Source organism: Ambystoma mexicanum, chromosome 12 (genome assembly GCF_040938575.1).
Source record: "Ambystoma mexicanum isolate Mex_15411 chromosome 12, UKY_AmexF1_1, whole genome shotgun sequence".
Lineage (NCBI taxonomy): Eukaryota > Metazoa > Chordata > Amphibia > Caudata > Ambystomatidae > Ambystoma > Ambystoma mexicanum.
In genome coordinates this window covers 175,903,180-175,926,574 of record NC_090936.1, presented here as the reverse complement: position 1 = coordinate 175,926,574, position 23,395 = coordinate 175,903,180, and the positions used below count along the sequence as shown (strand labels likewise).

Genomic DNA, 23,395 nt, shown 5'->3' with positions numbered 1-23,395 from the left:
GGGACAATCACCAGTGAAAACTGGCAGCTATAGGCCGATCAGTTTATTGAACACGGACAACAAGATTTTCGCCAAGGCGTTAGCTTTGAGGATTGAGAATGCGCTGATGGATATCATAGATGTAGGCCAATCTGGATTTGTAAAAGGCAGACATGTTTCAGAAAATGTGAGAAGATTGTTGCTGACACTGTATGAAAGCAAAGAAAACCATAATGATGTGGTGACGTTGTCCTTGGATGCTGAGAAAGCTTTCAACTGTATTGAATGGACATATCTTTTAAGTACATTGAAAGGCTTTGGTTTTGGAGATACCATGATCGGATGGATAAGACTGCTGTATTCCCGGCCGACTGCTTGTGTTCGGACTAATGGCATGGACTCGGGCATTTTTGAACTTGGGAGAGGGACGAGGCAAGGCTGTCCACTGTCGCCAATTCTGTTTGTGATCGCCATGGAATTGCTGGCTGTGAGGATAAGAGAAGAGGATAGAATTGAGGGCGTACGCTTTGGTGCAGCCTCCCAGAAAGTTTGGTTGTATGCGGATGACATGCTGGTGGTGGTTCAGAATGTGGAGAGCTCCATTCCTGTGCTGATGGAGTTGATCGATGTGTTCAACAAGGTTTCTGGATACAAAATCAATTGGATCAAGTCGGAAGCGCTGCCGGCATCATCCACTTGCACTGTTTTGAAGATGCAGGGTTTTCCCTTTAAGTGGTGTCCGAATAAGATGAGATACCTTGGGATTTGGCTAACGAATGATGTCTCGAAAATAATGGATGTCAATATTACACATGTGATTCAATCTTTGGAGGTGGACCTGAAGAGATGGAATGCACTTAAATTGAGTCTCTGGGGGAGAGTGAATGCCATCAAAATGACATCAACACCGCGAATCAACTATGTGCTCAGTGTGCTTCCCCGGGACGTAAAGAAGGGCCATTGGCGGAAAATTGAGAGTTTAATCCAGTCTTTTCTCTGGGAGAACAAACAGCCACGCCTCAGCTTGTGGAAATTGCAGCTGCCCCAAGACTGTGGAGGTTTGGGGGTTCCTGACTTTGAGAATTATCATTTGGCCTTTGGAGCCAGGCATCTGGTTCCATTTATTGAAGATTCGGAGGATGTTTGGATGCTGGCGGAATCAAGTAGTTCTTCTCCGTTGCCGCCTAGGGCCATACTGTCCACGGTGGATGGATCTGGTTATCGCTCATTTCCGCCGACAAGATTCCTGAGAACTTGTTGGAGGGAACTATGGAAGAAAAGTAAGCGTAAGGTATGTGATAATGATTACATCCCTATCTGGTTGAATCCAGGTATTTTGCTGAATGGGAGGCCGCTATTGTGGTTGAACTGGCTCCTGAGTGGTGTACTATGGTTGAGTGATCTGATGGAAGACGGCAAATGGATCAGCTATAGAAGACTTTCACAAATTAAAGATCTCAGAGACTGTACAATGGGTGAATACAGAAAATTGAGAGGTTTGCTGCGGAACCAGAGAACTGTTGATGGCGGTGGTTGGCAGTTATGGCTACCTGAATATAAGACATTAGGAGGTATGGCGTCCAAAGTATATAGAAATCTGAGACAACAGTACACGCCAGCAGAGGGGTTGTTAACTAAGTGGTCTGAGGTCCTTGGCTCTGATATGACTGTGGAGAGGTGGAGGTTTCTTTGTAAAAACGTAACTCTGACATCCATTAATCTTGGAGAACAATGCCGCCAAATCAAAATTCTTAATAGAGTGTTTTGGACTCCCCAGAGACTTTATGCGAGAGGGATGATTGACTCAGAGTCCTGTTGGAGGTGTAAGCATGATGTCGGCTCCTTTGAACACTTGATCTGGGACTGTTATGAACTGAGGACATTTTGGAGGAGTGTCACTGAAAAGATTAATGAGGTTCTATTACTGCAAGAGGATTTTGATTATAACACTATCATCTTGGGTGAGGATGATAAAGTGGAAGATCTCACTTATCCACAGAAATGCTGTTTTTTTAGGGCTACAAATTCTGCGAAAAAAATTGTTTTGAGAAAATGGAAATGTGATGAGAGACCGACCTGTTCAGAATGGGTGGAGGACTTGAGGCAAGTGGCCAGAATTGAGAAGGTTATCCTTCGCAGGAACAAAAAGTTGAAATTGTTTGATGATATGTGGGGTGGGTTTTTGGATGACATGTGATATAATAAGTTGGCCTGTTTTGCTTTTTAGATTCTGTGAAGGTTGGGGATGGATATGGGGTGTGGATTCTATGCAATGAGTTCTACGATTACAATGCTGATAAGTTTGTTGCTTGTATGTTTTCTATAAAATTCAATAAACTTAATAATAAAAAAAAAAAAAATAAAAAAAAAACAATGCGAATGGCAGTGACCACAGTCGGCTGAGATATTTCATGACTTCTAGACTCCACCCCTATTCTAAGATGATGCAAGACGTCCGGCTTTTTCGGTAGTAAAGAAGCTGAACAAAGATGTCAAATCATCAAAATGTAACAATGTCAGGCAGTACAATACAGGGGTATGCGTGGGAATGTATACTTTCATAATTTGAATGCACAGGATAGTCACCGCCTGTGGCAGAGGTACTGCACTTCTCTGCCAAATGTGTTTTGTTGGTGTGTCAAAAGCGCATTAAATATATGTAGTGACAGAACATTTCCGAATATGACTGAACATTTCCGAATATGGCTGATGTCATGGTGGTTTCAGACCGTCGTTTCTATTACAATTTACACACATATGTGGCATGCGAGACATTTTCAAAATTCATCAGAATAGGAAACTGTCGGACTTCCTTTTGCCAACAGGCCGTCACTGTTTTTGATTTGAATAGGGTTGTCTGTGAACATTCATCATGAAATGTTTTCTGTTTCCGGGCAAAGTACATACATTTGCTTTGAATTTCCTGAACTCTTCTTCCTCAAACAAGCATCCACACAGGAAGCCAAAATGTTTGAGAGAATCGAAAGATCCCTTAATTATGCAAGGCTGGCAAAGGATCTCTGGATAAGGAGCCATTTTAGGTTTACAACAGTCCTAGTGATGGGTATCAGTTACACCTTTGAAACTATGTTTCGAATGTTTTAATGGACGTATTTTGGCAAAGGCTAAGGTTTGTCTTGTAAAATACAATCCGCCATGGGCCAGAAAATGGCATAAACTGGTTACCATTCCAGGAAAAGGAGAACATGAGTTAATTAAATGTCACCAAAGCACACTGTAAAATGTGCTTAGAACTGAGTTCAGCAGAGGAGTATAGCTCAGTCAGACATGCGTAGAGTACCAATAAAAGTACAGCTCACCAGCTCGTCCAAATGGCTCTTCTTGTAACCATCCAACCACCCAACACCACTACCACATGTACTGGGCTGTTTTTCTTGCATGACTTGGCAAGAGACATTATTAGCATAGGCCTCAATACTTCCCATCTCTCTAGCTATGCCCTAGGCCCCCCAGTATTATCAGAGTAGAAACATCACAGGGGAATGAATAGTTGTAGCACTAGATATTATTTTCACCATACCGTCACCTGTCTCACAGAAGGTAGGATTATTGAGACAAGGAGAGTGACCCTATAGATATTATTTAAGACATTATAAAGAGAATGAAGGTGCCTGTAAAGAACATACATGGACAATTTAGAATTACGATTTTTTATCAGCACAGGAGAAGCCTTGGGTTGGGATCTAGGTTGTAGAGGAGCAGTTACATGCCTCTGCAGGAAATCCCAGCCCCTACCTCCTATATGTTGGAAGCTTGAGATTGTGCCATGCTTGAGACCAGCAGTTGTAACCATACCACGGCGAATAATTGAAAGAAGGTACCCACTGGGAAAGCCTTATCAAATGTATTCCTGAAGAGATGGTAATCTGAGGGAGGAACTCCCTGAAGGAATATGAAAAAGAGCAAAAGAGAAGCTAGCAACGTCACAAGACGACGAGCGGGACGCCCTGAAGGTACTGGCTGAGGAGAATGCATGGATCTTGTAGAAATTGCCAACGAAGTTAAGAATCGAGTAAACTTTCATATGCGAGATTACTACACGTGTGAGGAGCACTGCAGAAAATGCAGGCCATTCAATAACTGTACAGATGCAGCAATGCAAGTAGATTAAGTAATATTAGAAGCTGGCTATACGTAGTGAATAGACTGCAGGCGAAGCTGCCATTGTATACAAACTGGACATCAGTGTCATGAATTTAGTAAGCTCGGACCTATGGAGAGGAGAGGCCGAGAACTGCATCACAGCAAGAATTAGCTGAGGTTATGGATACGAATGACGAGGCTGTCTGGTCTGGTGTCAAAGCTGAGGCAGCCAAGCTCAGTTATCTATTCTTGAAGGTGGTGAATGTGAGAAGCTGAATCATCCCTTGTTAAGGCGCAAAGAAAGAACACCACGCGTGACAGGTTTTATTCATTTAAGACATTTAAATGCTGCAAAATGGACCAAATCATGGTCTCCTGTCACGTGAGCCAAGGATAGAAATAGAGTTGAGCTTGGAGTCCTAGAACAGTGATAGTGCATGGTCGCACTCCCTTATATTCCCAGAGACAAGAATACTCTGCAAGGCCAAGTTCAAAGACAATCTTCATGGCAGAAGGCATGGGTGGATGAGACAACGGGCTAATTGGGTGGGGAGGTAAAGTCAAGTTCACCTCCTGGCACCTGGGTATGAGTTTACGTGCTGCTAAGTGAACCGAATGTTCCAGACATGGCACGAGTGTGCCAACCAATTGTAGGGGGCCATATAACGAATGGTCTTGTAATTTGAGAGCCAATGATATACCGTGTACTTAATAGTTTTGAAGATTACATGTTTTAGAGGTAGGCATAAGTTGTCCAGTTGACAGTAGATATCCAATCACAATACCACCCCTTATAGAAAGTATACTTTGATGTTCCCCTTGAGCCTATCACAACCCCTCGTAGGTTTTTCTCATTTGCCACGTAGTATGACGTCACCTGTGATGAACTTTTAGTATATGATTGTGTTTTTATGTGAAATGTATTGGGAGCTCGAGCAAACGTCCATTGATGTCCGTTGTAACTCCCTGTTTCAGATAATTGTTATTAAAACAGCAAACTTTGCCATCTTCCCGAGTTGGTTTGATTATTTGGTGTCAGAGTTATTCCGCATCCCCATCCATTGCATGCACAATACCCAAAGGGCTCTACGCTCAATGTGATCACTGTGCCGCCCATAATGGCGACTTTCAAAAACTGGACTACATTTATGGCACACTGTGCCTCGCATCCCCCTACCCACTTACCTTGACGGCGGCACACACAGAAGTGTGCCCCTGTCTCTCCTCTATCCCTGCAGCAACAGTTCTCTCCCACTAACGTGGGTCCGAACTGGCGCCGCAGGGTCCTTTTTTCTTTTTTTGACAATTATTTTTCTTTATTGTCCCCCGCAACACCTAACCCCCATTACGCCGACTAAGATGAGCGGGGGAAACCCCTGCTCCCCTAAGTCAGCATAATGTGAGTCACAGTTTTGGGACTGCACAAAAAGGGCCAGTAATAGTACTGGTCGCAGTTTTTTAGGTGACATTTTGGTACTTTTCCTTTGGGGTGCCATGTATTAATAGATAAAAAAGAGTCTCCCTCAGGATCTTCATTGACATTTGTAAATACAGACGGACCTCTCCCATCCTACACTTAAGGGAGGAACTGAAGACCCTCTCCTTCAAACACCATCTTGCTAATTGCTGATGACTCAATCCTAATTTTCCTAACCATCCCAGCTCTTCCGATACCCCTCAAACTGTTAATTGTGAGCCCTTGGGTGGGTCCCATATGCACAGCAATCTGTTGCTTCCTCGCTAAGTTTGTACTTTATTAAGGCCATACACACATACATTTATACATAAAACCTGAGGATTTTCACCCATGTGTGTGATCGCTGAAGACTTATTTAAATAATAGAGAGAAGACTCTCATAAATAATTTCCTATTACACAATAACACTAACACATTGTCACCTATCTGGCTTTCTTTTTATTCAACATTACATAGAAAAATATATTTGTAGTCCCAGATAAGGTGTCCCTACAAACCTTACACGGGGAAAGCACAAGGAGAACGATAGGCAGCCTTAACACGTAGGGGAACAAAAACATTGCCACTTTCGGGCAACCAAGAGGTCCTGACTCCCATCATGAACCCTTCTGGCAGTTGCAATCGTTTTCTCCCCCAACCCTGTGAGGAGCATCATGAAACAATTCTATGAATTATTTCTTTCTGTGATAAAAGCCTATTAAAACCAAATCTTTTTACGCTCCTTTCACATCCTTTACATTTACTAATCTTGTGAAGACTTTCTTGGGCAGAGGTTGGTCTTTTTCCTATTCCAAGAAAAATGCCCTTGCTTTGGGCATTGCTTTTCTGACTGAAAGCCACACCATGCAAGAGTGTCCCATTGGCCAAAACATTTTCAATTTCAGGCTCAGAGAAAGGGAAGGGTCCGGCTGAATTCTCAGCTTGAAAGGGACACATCTCATACTGAAGGGTCTATCCCATCAAACGAAAATCCAGTTTGGAGAGTCCAGAATCTCTTTTCTCGAAGAGAGGCCATTGTGACACACCGAGGGGTTCCTCAGAACACCGCCAGAAGCATTGTCGACACTGCTAGCACCAGTCGATAAAGGACACACCATCTAAGGCCACACCCGGAACTTGTTGACATTTAGCAGGGTCTCAACATTAAGCCCACCACTGTTGACTGCCTGTGTCCAAGAATCAATGTCAAATTATAAACGGTCGGTCCTCTCCACAGCGACCATCACAAAGATGACATATTAAACACTGAAGCATACTATGTCGCAGTAGAGGTCCAAGCAATCACTTCCAAAGACTTCTACAGTACATAATAAGCCTGCCCCCAAAGTTTGAAACTCCTGGGAATCACCTCCAAGGAGTCATCTACTCCTCAGAGGCCTCTGACCTCTCATTGAAAGTCTTTTATTACACTGGTATATGTCCTTAGTCGTCATAATATTAATCCCCCAAGACACAAGCGCTGAGGATTTTCCCAACCGATGATAGCAACACATTCCCAGAGGTGCAGAAGAGAGTGGATTGAAAATGAACATACCCATTTTGGCCACAAAATCAGAAACATCCATGCCCTTTTAATATGGGCAATTTAGGAAAATTGATAAACACGTAATTCCTCTGGTAAAAGGTTTATTGGAAACCATGTTAGAGAACTTCTCAGCACCCATCCACAAACAACTATGGGATAAACCATACAGAATCCCAACTCTGACCTTTCCTGCGTAAGGACCCGATGGCTTATTTGCTCCGTTTTTTACTGCTCGGAAGAAAAATTCTTAGTCGTCTCAATTTCCCGCCCTGTTGAAGAACTTAGCTCTTTAAGGCCCGTTATCTTGTCTGGCCACCCATTGCAAGCTGGTAAAAAATGGGTTTTATTACCCCATAGGTCTCAATATCCAACCAGATATCAAACAGGGTGACATTTTGGAATTCTTGGTGTGGGTATTGGTGTAGGTATGGCTAAAGATGTATAATTGTTATGTTTTAACTGCCTGGCAGCTTTAAAGAGACAGAAGCCGTGTACAGCAGAAGAAATGATATGGAACTTCTAAGCTGGGATATAGCTAGGGAAGCCTTACTGCCCTATGTAGAAGGGTCAAGCCTGTCCACTTGAGCATCCAGTATACTGTTACCCACTTTACCCACAGCAAGAAGATGAGTCAAGGATGACATGTAAGAAAGGCTTACAAGATTTAGAGTGAAACACAAATTAGAAAGGTATGGATAACTGGTAGAAGAGCCAATGTATTCTTGCACAGCATGAGACTTTGGCGCTCGTTTTGCCTTTTGTTCGATCATTTCCACGAAATAGTAAAAAAAGGCAATTAACCAAACCATCTTTCTGAGCTACATTTGAGGCTCTCCCACGGCACTACAATAAAACAAACCAGGACACCACTAGCAGAGCATCCGGTGCCACTATTTTCACCCAACAAAGATCAAATCTGGCCACATTGCAAGTGACAGGGTGGAACAGACGGTCGAACCCCGACAAGATGGACGCTGCCATTTTGTCATCAGAGACTCATAAAATGAGTACCATTTAGTTGGGTAATATGCCTCCTTCCCTCGACCTTCTTCCCAATAGCCCATAAGGAGGACATACTATATAGTTTACTATACGTTAGTCCCCATATGTAAAGCTTTTCATAGCATTGCTATAGTGAACATTTTTTATTTGCATGGTAATAGACATACCTTCTAGCATTGTAATATCCTTATCTTTTCAGTTTTGTGTAGGCTGGCCCTTTCATTGGCGTTAGTTTGAGTAATCTAGTTATGCATCGTCAATTCTCAAATTTAAAAACATGCATGCAATAGCACCTATTTTAAAAGCCCCCAGAACATTCTGCTTGTTGTGTGAACTTTATAACTAGTCAATATCACATTGTTATTTATAAGGTCAGAAGCAATATGTTGTTGCTGGGTCTGTAGACAAACTTGCCATCTACACATTCAGTAAAGAAAGAGCATAGCGTGCATGCACTGGTGACCTTCATTCTGCATCTCCGCATACAATGCCTCATGGTGTCTGCCACAAAGCAATGGCCGCAGCCAGTGTTCCTGGCCAAGTTATTAATGATTTCGAATTTTTGCAATCTGGACACACTAGCTTCGCTGTGAATGTTGTGCTGTCTTATGCCCATTTGCACTTATCCAGGGCTGTTTTTATATGTGTTCTTTATTTAGAGAACGAGGACCGCCCCTCATATATTGTTCGCCTGATTAAGTCATTTTCAATTCTTGTTTGCAGACTCCTACTTCCTATTGATACTTCCTAAACTAAATAATCCCTCCCACAGAACTGGCCACCCTGCTACAGCTTGTGGCCTTTCCCGCCCTTTGTCAGTCTGATATCCCACACCTCCAGAATACACGTCTGCTTGTTAAACCCCCAAACGCCCGCGCACTGCCCGTGTACATTTCTTCTGATTGTTTGGCAATGACTGCGGTGTCTAGCGTGTGTCAATGTGCAGTTGAGTTGCTGGGTTTTCTCTGACCCCCATGAGCTGCACTGACACTATATGCCCCTCTCTTTGTTGCTGCCGGGACATCCTCTGAAAGGCTCAGCAGGGATCGCAGGGATAATTACATCACGGGTCGAGGGTGCTGTCAGACTAGACCGATTGTGCCTTCCCCTCCCCCATTTACTAGTGGCATCGACTCTTCATCTTGTTCCGTCCCAACAGCCCAGTAGTCACCTTCTCATTAGGATGAAACGATGACTCCACACCACCGGGTCACCACTCTTCCAGATGTGGGATTTCCATTTCCAGATCATTGGCACATGGTGATAAAGTCCAATTTGTTTAATCAAACTTCACAAAGACTAGTTTGTTAAATAAAAGTGCAGGATGGGTAAGGAGTATATTCATTTTATTTCGTTGGTTTGCCAGGTATTTGTACCAGAAGTGCCATGCACAGAGCAAAAGTAAAGACAGCAGAGAGAGCCCCATGTCAGGATATCTTTACAAAGTTGCAGTGAATATATTGAATCCAGGTTATTTTTGATTTATTTACTTATTTATATTGTGCCAACAAACAAGCCCATGGGCATCAGGGCGCTCACAAGACAACAATTACACATTTCTACACAATAAGAAAAGTGGGATTGAAGTGGAGCAATATGGCTTATAACCTCAGATAAGGATGTCTGGTATACCAGTGCCAGATCGTCTGACGTTGCATACCTGTCCTAATTATGGAGTGGTACTTGGGGTTATAGCTTCAGCTGTGAGTAGCCAAGTATTCCACAACATAATAAAAGTCTTTGGGGGTCTATTCTGTTTCGGACACATAGGCACAATCTTTTCAAAGTGTATAAAACTATGATCGACCAACGGCATAATAAAAAAGTCTACTTCCTTGATGTTGATGTTATGGCTAGCGATCCAATCAAGAGTGTTTCCTTTTATATGTGTTTGCTTCTGGACACATTGAACAAACCTTAAATCTACTAGAGACATTTCCATAGATATTGCAGCTGGGGCCAGTATATTGAATCTGGAAGTGGTATTAAGCAAGGGCATCAGCATTGCCAATAATTGGTCCTGAAAAGTGGGCCTCAGTGAAGGGGGTCTATACAATAACAGACGATTTATGGTTGTAATGGGGTCTGTTTTGACGTAGGCCATGTCACAGACAGACTCTGAAACTTCACTTCATGGATGAGTGAAGCTCTATATATCAAGGCAACCCCCTCCCCATTATTCCCAATCCTGTCAGTCCGTATAACATTAAGCTCTGTTGGTACGGTTAAGGCTAGTGAAGGGACGGCACACTATGTAGCCAAGTTTCCGAAAATGCAAAAATATCAATCTGCTCAGTGAGGATATAATCAGCAATTTCCCCTGCATGTTTCACCAAACATTGGGTCTTCAATGAGACACACTTAATCCCTGTCCTAGCCTCCAAGCTTTGGAACTCCCTCCCCGCTACAATCAGAGCTGAAGATTCATTCCGTACATTCAAGGCCAAAACCAAATCTTGGCTTTTTGACCAGCACTAAGACATGCGCTGCGCCCTTGTCTTACATATTCTGGCCTGCTGACCTCCTTCACTATTTTCTGTACACCCTATGGGTATGTCTACTGTTAAACCTAACTGCATTATAATGACTGTAATGTATGTAGATAGAAACACTGTTAGTACTCTTCAATGTAATTTTTATGTCTGTATATATGCATTATTGTAACCGTGTACAAATTGCGCCCTGATGCCTCCGGGCCTGATGGTTTGCGCATTATAAACAAAACAACTACAAATGGTCAGTGGGTACTTGTGTTGTCTGAATATCTGACAATTGGTTGGGCACATAATTGTGTTTATGATAAACCAGAGAGGTTTGCACTAAACACATATTATGGTATACATTATCTACAGTATTTACTATATGGTTGACACGACTGAATATTTTAAATTCAACATCTGTCTCTCCTGTACAAATATGGGATGGATTGAGGGTAACTGAAGTATCAAAGTTAACAGAAGCCACCACTTCCTTTGGGCCATGTATCATGGATTCCTGGACCATTTTCGCATCACATTCGGGGGTAATAGATACATTAATATCACTGCGGAGCAGGCAGCTCGTTATACGCAATGGGGTGTCAGACTTACTGTGAATTACAAGTTGTCTTATTAGCATAGAAGGGACCTCTTTTATTAGTGTTTTTTCAGTGATTGTCAGCAAAAGTAAAATCTACTGGATCCAGACTATTGGCCTCAATAGGCCCAGCATTAATACTGAGCAGAATCCTTGATGCTTTCTCTATCTCTGACCCAGTAGTATGCACTTTGCATGTACCAGATGACTGTTTAATGGGAGGGATATTGTTCTCCTGCGAGAATTCAGCGGGAAGAAATTCCACAGATAAAGAACGCTGCAATATGTTAGTCGCTCGACTGCAATCGCGCAGAGGCACAACAGTTCGTACCAGGTTTAGCCAGGCAGCGGAGGAGAATGTGTTCGCACATAAGAACGGGGACAATTGGCAACAGTGAGACATACATCATTATACTGTACATTTTGGCCATGGGCTGGAATTTACAGGAAGCAATTTACACATGTAGAGCTGGTTAGTATCAGGGCAGAAATGGTTATTATCCCGTCTCCTTTCCATTTCCCAAAGTAAGCAGTCTTGTCAGTGCTTCTTCTCTCTTGTCCCCCCCCTCCTATCACTGATCTTAAGGCTTTCACTCATGCCGGCCCAACACCTTACTTCAACACAACTGGTTCTGTTCTCAAGACTCTGCTGACCTCCATCCTCCCTCAGATGCCCTCTCCCGTCATCTTCTGAGTGGCTGGCCGTGCTCTCATTCATAAGCCTTACAGCTGCACGCGCGTAAACCCTTGTCTGTTTAGCCTGCATTTATATTTTGTATTACTTCTTTCATAGGCCCGACAGCAGCCTGCTTCTTATCAGAAGCAAAACACTCATCAGAGAGGAGTCTGTTTTTAGGGCTGCACTCCTCGACAGCAATCAGATTTCAAGGTATCCATCCAGAATGACTATGCAAGAGAATCATTAACTGGAGGTAATTTCAGTGGATGTTTTCCGCTTAGTTCTTAAAGCCGGAATGGATTTCACTGGTGTATTGGCTGGGGCAGCCCTATTCTTTTTTTTTTATAATGATGCTCATATTCTTTGCCTCAAAAAAAATCAAATCTTCCACCCCGTAGCAACAAGCTCTCCTTTGGGCTATTTAGAGATTATGACTCAATTAACTATCCTATCGCTGTGCACGAAGAGCAGAGTCGGCAAACTCAACCTTTAGCAAGACCAGTCTGTTTCTTTCAGGATGAGAACTACGTATGGAAATAATATATACTGAAATTAATGATACGTTAAAGGTTTTCATTTACACCCTTTGGAGATACCAGAAAACGTGCCTGTATTTTGTTATGCAGTACTTGTAATGCCACTAAGGGTTGGGTGCATGCCCCAGAGCTGTGTCTGCATCATGCAGTCACAGGTTTCAATCTCAGGAGGGTAGACTCTTCCCTTCATCCTTCTGAAATTACACTATCGGCAACAACACCCATTATTATAGGGCTCTGAACAGGACATATAATGATTGTGAAATTTACTAAAATGCTGAGCAAATCTGTGGTTGGCCTGTGAGGGTGAAGTGTGTGTGCGTGAAGTGTGTGTGCGTGTGCGCGTCTGTATGGTGCAGGTGTTTATCATGGTAAAGTGCGGAGGTGTTGTTATTAGAGAAAGTGTGTGGATGTTATAAAGAAAGCAGGTGTGATATGAAGACTCGCGAATATGCGGAAATGACAAGATATTATCAGAACTTTGTGTATAGTGAGGCGTGGGTGTAGGCACACGTCTGCCAGTTAAGAGTGTACACAAAGTGCCTATGAAAAACACTGGTGTTTTCTACACACACCATCCAGCCGCAAGTTTGGAAAGTATACTCAAAAGTTTCGAAATTCGAATTTGAAAATGTGATTCTCTGTATGTCTTTTGTCATCAGGGATAGTTCCTGTAAATTGGTGATTTCTTTATCAATGGAATTGATGTGGTCTTTATGAAGTGAACTTTAACATCACTGATGAAGTCGTTTTTTCAGAGAACAGTGGCAATGTTAATACCTTACATAAACTAAGTCTTGTAGGTTTGAATTCAGGAACATTGCACTCTCTATATAGATTTGTGTATAGAAACATATGTAATAGTTCAAGAATGCGCGGTTAAGAGATTCTTGAACTTGTTAACTATGAAAATATTGTGTGTGTGTGTGTGTGTTTATTAGTGGGTACATGTGGGCGTGTGTGTGCATACCATAGGTGCCTGGATGTGTTTGATAGGGCCTAAGAACATATTCTGCCATTTCAACAAAAAACAACTCTCCTTCTGGCCACAATCTCCATTTAAAGAAATTAAAGCAAGTATTCCACATTATTTAAAATAGAAAATATGTGCTTCATCAATGATTGACATTCAAGTATTTTTCTTCACCCTTCTTTTGGTCCAGCTCTTGCTAATTTGTTTAGTTTTGTCTGCTCGCTTTTAAGCACGTTCCTCACAGACGTCATTTAGCCATTACCTCATCCCCAAATCATGCAGTGTTGTGAGAAATTGTAACTTCGAAACAGAGACATACCAAAGCTGGGCGCACTGTGCAACGTCATGTCTCGAATGACTCTGGTTCCGAAACAGGACCACATCAAAAGGAATTGCTGAGCCACTTTTTTTAAAGACCCGTGCCTCTTTGCAGGAACCTAAATAAAAGAAGAAATGTGGATTTCTTACAAAAGAAAACGATTGCTTTAAAGGAAAGAGAATATATACGAGTGTGAAAAATACACACAGTAGAAACATGTTGAAAAAAATCGCACTAGGACCTTTTGCTGTGGAAACTCACCACCTATGCCACACACATCTTGCATATATGACAGAAAGGGGATTATATGAAACACAAATCACATTGGAGAAAATATATTAACCTACAGTTGATCATGGCGAGTGAAAATGAACTTAGCCAGTGGTCGAAGTGTACGAAAAGAAGTAGTGGAACTATGTTCCCTGCTGGTCTGCCCCTGCACCCCACAAACCCAATCACTGTGCCCATCCAAACCCCCAAACAAACACACCTGCTATTTAAGGGAATGTTCAGTGCAGTGCGCTGAAGTGCAAGTTTCAACTTCTTCCTACACTTTTATTTTAAAACTAAACCATTCCATACCGTTTAAAAAAAAAAAAAAGTATACCAACAGTGAAACGTGAAAATAAAAAGTATGGAAGCACCGCTCCCGACCCCTGCCGCCCCCATCGACCTCCGCTTAGCAAGATTATAAACACATCATCATTAAGTCCCTGAGTTACTACAGCACCACACATGCCCACCCAAAGGTGCTTTGGCAGAAACTTTAGCAGATCTGCTACTGGGCTTTGACAAAACCCGGAAGCCCACTCCTAGGAGGAGACCACTGTCCTCTGCTTTCTCAAGTGAGCCTCAGTTCCCAGCGATGGATGGTTCCAATCCTTGTTCAGCGTGTTTCCTACAAGATATCCGTACCTTTATAGCTCGACCTTCAGTGGTTTGCTCGTTTTCTGTGGTAAAATGGTCATGCAGACTTCTCATTCCCAGGTTAAGGATAGTTTCGACGGACAAGCAACGTAATATTATTCCCTGTGTTGTCGTCACTGAAGGCAATGTCTACTTGATAGCAATGGTATACATTTCATTAAGCAAAAAAATAAAATAAAAGCACAGACTTAAATGAGCAAAATGCCATATAGCCTGCCCTCGGGCCACATTACTAAAAAAGGCAAAGGATGTATGCGTGTTGGGCTGTGCATGTTGGGATCACTGCTGGTTTAGTAATAGTGTGGGGCTGAGTAGGCAGTTTAGCCACTACTCATCCCTGTACTCATGCAGAGCACTAGTCCTTTCGTCACAGTAACCACAGCATAGTTCCCCTCTTGATTTCATGTACTCAATTTATTTTCTTATTCCTTAAAATAACTGTAAAAAAACGATATTAATACATCATTGCCTTTACACCAATGCTAAGGCATGAGTCCACCTTTCCGCCCATAACTTCTCCATGTACTTCCAAGGGCACCCTAAATAATCTTTCTTTCTAATTTATAGACTTCCCCTTATTGCACCCTGTAACTGCCATCCTTGTTGTACAGTGCTCCGCTACTTTAGAACTAGGTGCACACTTTACAAAAACAAGGACATTCCAATGCCAGGGCCAAACTCAGTCTTTCATCCTTCCGAGGTCGATAAAGGCCTTATTACCAATGTAAGGACATGTAACAAATATGCATTGGCAAAGCCAACAGTTCTGGCTTTCGTTTGGGCGTGAGATTAGGCTTTTTCCTTTCCAGGCGCTGCCATCATAGCACTACCTTGCCATAAGATGGAAACAACTGCAAAATGTTGTCAATGCATGGGCATAGGATAGCAGTACTTGACAATAATACCTATGCACAAGCCAAAACTGTTTGATTTGATTTGTAATGCTTGTTTTTAAAAGGACTTCAATGCAAGAACATTCGTACTGCTTTTAAATCAAGTGGATGAAGGCACACTTGGTTAAAATATTGCAATAGTTTCTGCTTACAGAAAGAGCTTTGGTGCATCTAATATCCACGTCTAAAATTTTTATAAATGGAGTGTGAAAACATTGCAAAAGATATGGAGCCGGCTTCTATGTAATTTCATATTATTTTGTAAATAAAATAGACCAGGAATTTCCTATTTTATGGATTGAGAGTACACACGAGGCAGTATTTTTGCTGTTTGAGTACAGTAGAACAATTGATCTGCAGCAGGTGGCTCTGGTTTACTCACCTTCACGACGCATCTGTCCACCATGGAGTCCAACCACTCGATGTAGGATTCGATGGGCGACTGTTCCTCCAGAAGGTGGTCAAACTCCTGATACACTACAAGAGAAAGGACAAGACAGGCACAGTAAGACACTCATTCGGTTAAAAAAGTCCCATTGGAGCCATCATTTTCCTATGGCAGACTGGAGTACCAGTGGGCTGTGCACGGTATAGACAAGGGAGTGATGGTTTAGAACATATTTTCATAACCTGCAAAGAAGTTAGGATTTACTTGTCCGATTTCTCGGTTTCATCTATGAAACAGAGCATACGGGGCAGTTCTTTTTGGTAGATGTGATGGCCCTCAGGTGGGGGTTGCTATCATAATATCACACGTATAAATAGCAGGGAATTGGAAGCAACCTGATCTTCCCAGCAGTTCCCTTTGGTGGCCAGAACTAACAGATTTGTGAGAAGAGAAGACAATAACGATAGGAGAAGGAGCCATTAGGAACTTTGACAAGATTTTGGTAACTTATAAATTACATATATCAACTATATAATTCATCAAGGAGTGGCTCAGCCTAGCTATAGACATCAGTATAGCAAATTAACATGCATTCTTTTTCTGGGTATCTATCATATCTTTAAACTTTTTCCATGAAATAAGAGACTGGGTGACTGAACAGTGCTATATGGTGTCTGTGTACTAGGATGCTAGTTATTGATGACATGTGTGTGACATGCTCTAGTTCTGCCATAATGTAACAGAACCTAAGAAAACGCTGCTGCCTTCATTCAGTAGCGGCTGTGAATTTTTTTAATTGGCAGGATGTAAATGTTTCCCACAAATATGTGGGAACTTCCGAGCGTGATGAGGGAGTCAGAAACAACCAAGGGAGCAATTGGTTTTGTAGGGTAACAATATAGGCCAGTGTAAAAACCCCTCATGCTGGCTTTGCGCATAGCTTTCCACATCAGCTGCGCCAATATCTGCCATCATTTCCAATACGAGAACATACTCTTGTTTGCTTTGCGCAGAATGGCAGTAATGATAATATAAGAAAACATGTCAATGCTGGCTCTGCGGACTTTGCCAGAAAAAAAGGCAACGCCACAATAAGAAAACATGCTAGGACTGGCTGCATCAATAAAGGCCAGTGGACCCATTTAAGAATAGTCATCATATTGATCTTACCTTTGATGTCAGAACAAAATGCAATGCCACATCAGAAAATACATCCCAATTGGTTGCACCAATGTAGGCAAGTCTAGCCACATAATAACATTTATCATGTTTAACTCTTGATGCCCAATGAAACATGCAATGCCACACCAAGTACAAAATATCCAGATTGGCCCATCAACATAGGTCAGTTTTGCCACATAATAATTGTCATGATGTCCATTAAAACATGCCATGTCACATTAAGAATAGATTTCTAGACTGACACACCAATGTAGGCCAGTCTTGCCATGCAGTAACCCATCATGTTTGCTTTACTCTTGATGCCCAATCAAACATACCATGTAACAGTAAGAAAATATATCGAGACTGGCCAACCAACATGGGCCAGTCTTGCCACGTAATAAGGCTTGTCATGTTTGCTTTTCTCTTGATGCAAAAGAAAACATTCCATGTCACAAAAAGAATATATTTCCAAACTGTCCCAGCAATATAGGCCAGTCTTGCCACGTAGTAACACTTATGTTTGCTTTAATTCAAATATGCCATATCACAGTAAAAACAAATATCTAGACTGGGCCATTAATATAGGCCAGTCTTGCCATGTAGTAACACTTATGCTTTATTTGCTCTTGATGCCCATATAAAATGCCATGCCACAGTTGACATGTATTTAGGCTGGCCCACCAACGTAGGCCAGTTTTGCCACCTTACCTTATACTTATCATGTTTGCTTTACTGTTGATTCCCATTAAAATTTGCCATGCCACATTAAATCCAGTCTGGCGAACAAACATAGGCCGGTCTTTCCACGTAATAACACTTAGCATGTTTGCTTTACCTTTGATTGGCAGTAAAGAATGTGATATCTGGGCTGCACAAATAACACCCTGACCCCCCCCCCCCCCCATTCTTCCCCTCACAATCAGAGGCCAGCTCCCCAGTCCACACACATTCCTAAACATTAATTCACTCATGTCTCTCATACGCACACACATTTACTCACGCACACATACAACAGGCTCTCTCTCATTCACTCGCACACACTTACAGATACATATACACTTAAAAATGCACTCCCATACATACATGCACTCATGCGTGCATACAAACTTACATTCACACATAAAATAAAGCAGTGTTTCCTTGTAACGTATGTGATGGCCCTTCGGCACCGTGCAGCACAAACACGAAAAAGGAAGCTGAGAGAGCTTTCCTGATAACATGCACAATGGAGTCGGAGTGCCTTCAAAACCCTGCCCCTGGAGGCCAGAGTATGCAGGGAGCAGCGGGCGCACACCCCAGCCACGTATAGGCCTGCAGTTCTCCAGCCGCTTTCCCAAATGTGCTGTGCAAGACTGCGGAAGGAACCCCCCCCCCCCCCCCGCCTTGCATGGTCCACTGGACATGCATGCTTGGGAACTTACTTAAACTGTCAAAGGTTTCCCTCTGACAGTTAATGCCAGCCCAGGAGCACTTGGGAGCTTTTGCAGGGTTGGCTTTGGCTCATCCATAGTGGGCTATGGCAGAAGTTCAGCGCTCCATCACCCATTCTGGAAGAGCCACCCCTGCTTCCCTTTCTTGGTTGAAAACAACGTGGGAGATTTTGCTTTAGTCATGTAGATCCAGCACCGACTCTTCCAGTGATTGATGAGGTCATCACATGTGCTGAAGCATCTCTCCCAGGTTCAAGGTTGTTGCTGTGAAGACATTGCAATGAAGCTCATTGGTAATTGGCTTATCACAACAAAATCAAAAGAACAAATCAGGCTCAAAGTAATGCAAAGTCACTACTACCTTTCTGTCATGAAGACTATTCGATGGAAATGTTAGTGTCTCGGTGGTTTCAGGGTTCATGCCATGCGCAATCTGACAGACCACCAGCCTATGGACTCACTCATTTGAGTTTCCGGTGTTTTGGCAGGGCCTTTCATTCACAGATATGAACTTGTAAAATGTGCTCCCTGTCACCCTACACTGGTGGATGGTATGAGCGTTTGAGATTTCTGATGAAAATGGGTCCGAAAATCTTTCACCTTAAGGGGGTTGATGAAACCCAGGGCAGTGTTGCATTGGACCCCTGGCCACCTCATGTTTTGAACGACTGTCTGTGGGAAACACTTCTCCAGATGTTCCATATCGTGAATGCCACTTCCAACAGGCAAACCTAATGAGAGACAACCATGGCGTTTAAACTACCATCTTCATCATCCAAGCAGGCCTGATGTGCACAGGCAAGCAACGTGGGCAACCTTGCACTCCTATAGAAAACGTCAATCATTGGTGCTTTCACTTCAGCGCTGGTCACAAACGCATGATTTACATTTACTCCTACAAATGTTCACCAGCACGGAGCAGGGATCCAATACGCTCTGTAAACCCAGGGCATTATTCACTCCCATAGAAATGAACTCATACATTTCATGACCTAAAGCGTGTGCCCGGCTGAAGGCATGCTCCGCCCTGCCCTGCCGCTGCATGATCACTGCTAGTAATGGCTGATGGATGGCACTCGAACAATGAATGCTCAGGAGGTCAAGGCATCTGTATTCTCCTCACTGTGCCCTAGCTAAACTTGAAGAGGGAACCCGCCCTGCTCACCTGTATTGTACCGACCCTGACCACCACAATACTGAGCCAGCAATCATAGGCAATGGCTGACTGTTAATGAAAGGGCCAAAAATCTAAGCTAGGTGAGCAGAGTCAGCAAGGATGCGCCTTTCGTTGGTTGGCCAAAGATGGCTTTGAGTGAGTCAAAATCTTTTGATTTCATTAACTGACTTCTGCCATGTGTAGGGGTTAAGGGTAGCACTTGAAAGGGTGTGATATTAGATATGTTCTTATATATATATGATATATGATTGACAGAGCAATCCTGATGGACTAGAGCTTGATCCACAGCTTTGGGGGGGTAGGTGGAGAAGGTTCATCAGGCTGGTCTGGCTGGTCTTTTCTCTGTGCTGTATGCATAATTCTTAAATGTATAATTGAAGAAATGTTCTATAGTGTAATCTTCTTTTAACTTTATATTGCAGCTTGTAGGCTAATGAAACTGAAACGAATAGGTTTGAAGTTAAGTTTAGGCGCCCATACAATCGAAATATCCCACTATTCATTACAACCAAACATGTGTACACTACCAGCTCCAGCACTCCTCTTGCAACACTTGTGAGCCAACCCATCCGCTATCAGTCAGGTGTCTGTCCCCTCCTTGCCTTGCCTGTGCGTGTAGACTTCAGCAGTTCCTGGGTCGCCTCTGCCTTCCATACGAGATACTCTCTTCCCCTCAATGTCACTCTCTCACTTTTGCAGGTGGCTGCAGTCTGGCCGGGAACGCTTTCAGTGAAAGGTTTCATTATCTTGTATAGATCCAAATTCTTTTTCATGATAATCTGTTGGCTCTGATGACATTATAAACCATTGATTCCCCAGTGTTACTGGAACGTCACACGAAATGTATCCCGGCATATGCTCTTATTGGTATAGCCTTTAGCAAAACGCTGGTTCAGCCACAATGGTAGCTCCCTAGAAATAAAAGAGTGGGCTGTACGGTTGTGTCCCAATAATTAAGGCAGGGCACAATTCATGTCTGCAATTTCCTGCAGACAGCGATCGTGCAGAAACCCATATTTCAGCTCTATTGAGGGACTCGGATTTATTTAGAGACTTTATCCTTGAAAGTTATGATGCCTTCCTTTCATAAGATTGACACCGATACACAAGCAGGAAAGAATATTTACAACCAAACGCCTACTGCAAAGGCAGAGGCAGTGAGTTGAACGGCCATCACCGACTAATAAATTATAGGAATCCCTGCCCTATAGCCTGTAATTAAAAACTGCCATCAGCATATTTTCACCGCACTTTGACAAAGGCCCCTACGCGCTTTTCACAATTTGCTAATGTGAGGGTCTCATTTGTCAGGGCGCAGAGCAGCAGGCGCTAGAAAGACTGTTTCGAATTTATTTAAGAACGATGCCATTATTGCAGTTATTTTCAGCCATCAATCAACATGTTCTTAAGACCCAATGTGCCACGTACACAATGAGTGGCCCTTTTACTACACAGAAGGGTGATTTTGAGGTGGGGCCAAACACTACTGAGCTTGTCGAAAGGTCACTGATCATTGTTAGTGTTCACTTACCCCATCATTATAATATTTTTGCTTATATCTTCCTTCTCAAGCTCTTCGCTCATCCACCTCCAACTCTCCGAGGGTCAGACGCTTCTCCAAGCAGAGAGGGGTTGGGGGTAGATCTCTTTCCTTGGTGGCGGCCTTCCTCTGGAACAGCCTCCCTGCCTCTCTCAAACTTGAGCAGAATGACCTCCGGTTCCGGAAGCAACTCAAGACCCGCCGTTTCGCTTCTGCATTCACTCTTCCTCTCCCGTGCTGAGGTCCCCGACTGCTCTGCACACTGGTCACCTGGCGACCCAATGAACTCAGGCCCTGGCTCCGGCATGTCCAGTTGCCTTCACACTGCCTTCGGGCTCCCTCAGCACTTAAGGGTTTGTATCTGCAACCCTACAGTCCCTTGTCTCTCTGCAGTTATGAGCCACCCTGCAGCAGCACTTATTGAGTTACCTTCACTTCTCTCCCTCCCCTGCACTTCTCCCCTCCCTCTTCCCTGTACTTGCAAACTGAATCACACAAGGCCTAGTAAGATCAATGTTTTGTCCTCCTTCTGCCCCCCTCCTTGCCTTGTCGCACCTAGAAACACTTGTGTACAGGTGTGTTATAATTACTTATATCATATTTACCAGGATTATCAAGGTTAGGAGAGGACCCTACCATGGCTTGCGCATGGTACACTTAGAAACAAGTGCAGGGAACAAGTGAACGGCTATACAGACCTAACCGATTTAGATCGATTGTGTATATAAGAGGGATTATGTATATAAGAGGAAATAATCAGCCTGATCCTTCGGAATTTACAAAGCTTTGTCTCTTGATCAAAATACTGCAAACACACTGCTCCATCGGTCTGTTGTTAAATGCATTGTTATGATAAATAGATCGGACACGGATTGCTTTAAGTGGGTGCTTTGCATTGCTTATTTGAAAATTCATGTCTGAATTCTTGCTCTATCTCACATCTTCGCAACGGAAATGGCACCTGTAATACATGACAAGACAAGGTAAGGAAGACAGAGGGAGAACAAGACAAACAATTTTACTAGGCCTTGTGACATTCAGATCGTGCTAGTGTGACAACACAAATTGCAGGTGAAGGGAGAAGAGAAGTGCCGGGGAGCAGGAGGGGGTAAGTGCAGCCAGAGCAGCGCGGCTCTGCGTAAGTGCAAAGGAGGCAGGGGACTGTAGAGGTTGCAGTTACAGCCTCAAAGTGCGCGGTAGGCCAGGAGGCAGTGCAGGTGAGACTGATCAGGGAGAGACTGGTACCCAGTGAGACTCAGAGTAGCAAGCAACAAGTTGGTGCAGCAAACAGCTGGGTCAGCAGGGGAGAGAGAGATAAAGTAGAGGATAAAAGGAAGGTCTTAAGCTGCTTCCAGAACTTCATGTGGTCCGGCCCAAGTTTGAGGGGCAAGGATGCCATTCTAGAGGGAGACACCTGCAGAGGAGAGAGATCTACCCCCGACTCTCTGCCTGGAGAAGCGTCTGACCCTCAGAGAGTTGGAGGTAGCTGAGCGAAAGAGATCGGGAAGGAAGGTATTTAGGAAGAGAGCATTGAATGTAATGCGGGCCCAGCCCCAGAAAGGCTTGCTGAAAATGCAGAGGGTCTTGAACTTGATCCTGCCAGCCACTGGGAGCCAGTTCAGAGATTTCAGGGCTGGAGAGATACAGTCCCTGGCCTTGAGGCCAAGGATACGTCTTGCAGTCCTGTTCTGGATTAGTTGCAGAGGGCAGAGAGTAGAGGAAGGCAGATTGAGAAAGAGGCTGTTGCAGTAGTCCAGCCTAGACAGAACCAGGGCTCTGGAGACAGTGAGTTTCTGGGGGAAGTGAGAAAGGGAGGAATACCTCTGAGGAGATGCAGCTGGTAATGGGACTTCTTGGCGAGGTCCATGATGTGAGGAGAGAAGGAAAGACTGCAGTCAAAGATGACAAGGTTTTTTGCCTCACAGGAAGATGAAGGAGGAGGGCTCAAGGAAGGCGGCCAGAGTGAGAGGGAAAGCAGGAGCAGGGGTCCCAATGAGAAGGATCTCCGTTTTACTGGCATAAAGCTAGAGATTGTTGGATGCGCACCACTCGTGAATCACGGATAGACAGTCAGGAAGGAGCGAGAGTGGAGAGGAGGCTTAGGGAAGAATGAAAGAGAGATGAGTGTCATCTGTATAACACTGGAAGTTGGAAGAGAAGGTAGAAACCAGGTGTGCCAAAGGGACTAAGTAGACATTGAAGAGCCA

General features: G+C 43.5%; 1 protein-coding gene across 7 annotated transcripts in view; it reads right to left on the bottom strand.

The window, feature by feature from the left end:
* The window catches only part of RFX4 (regulatory factor X4), a 429,787-nt gene that overhangs the window by 89,514 nt on the left and 316,878 nt on the right, over positions 1 to 23,395 (bottom strand). For all 7 annotated transcript variants that reach the window (XM_069628258.1, XM_069628257.1, XM_069628255.1 and 4 more), the window contains 2 exons: positions 15,872 to 15,966; positions 13,670 to 13,787 (listed from right to left, as the gene is read on the bottom strand). In XM_069628258.1, the coding sequence (XP_069484359.1) occupies positions 13,670 to 13,787; positions 15,872 to 15,966 (213 nt within the window). The remainder of the gene's footprint in view (positions 1 to 13,669; positions 13,788 to 15,871; positions 15,967 to 23,395) is intronic.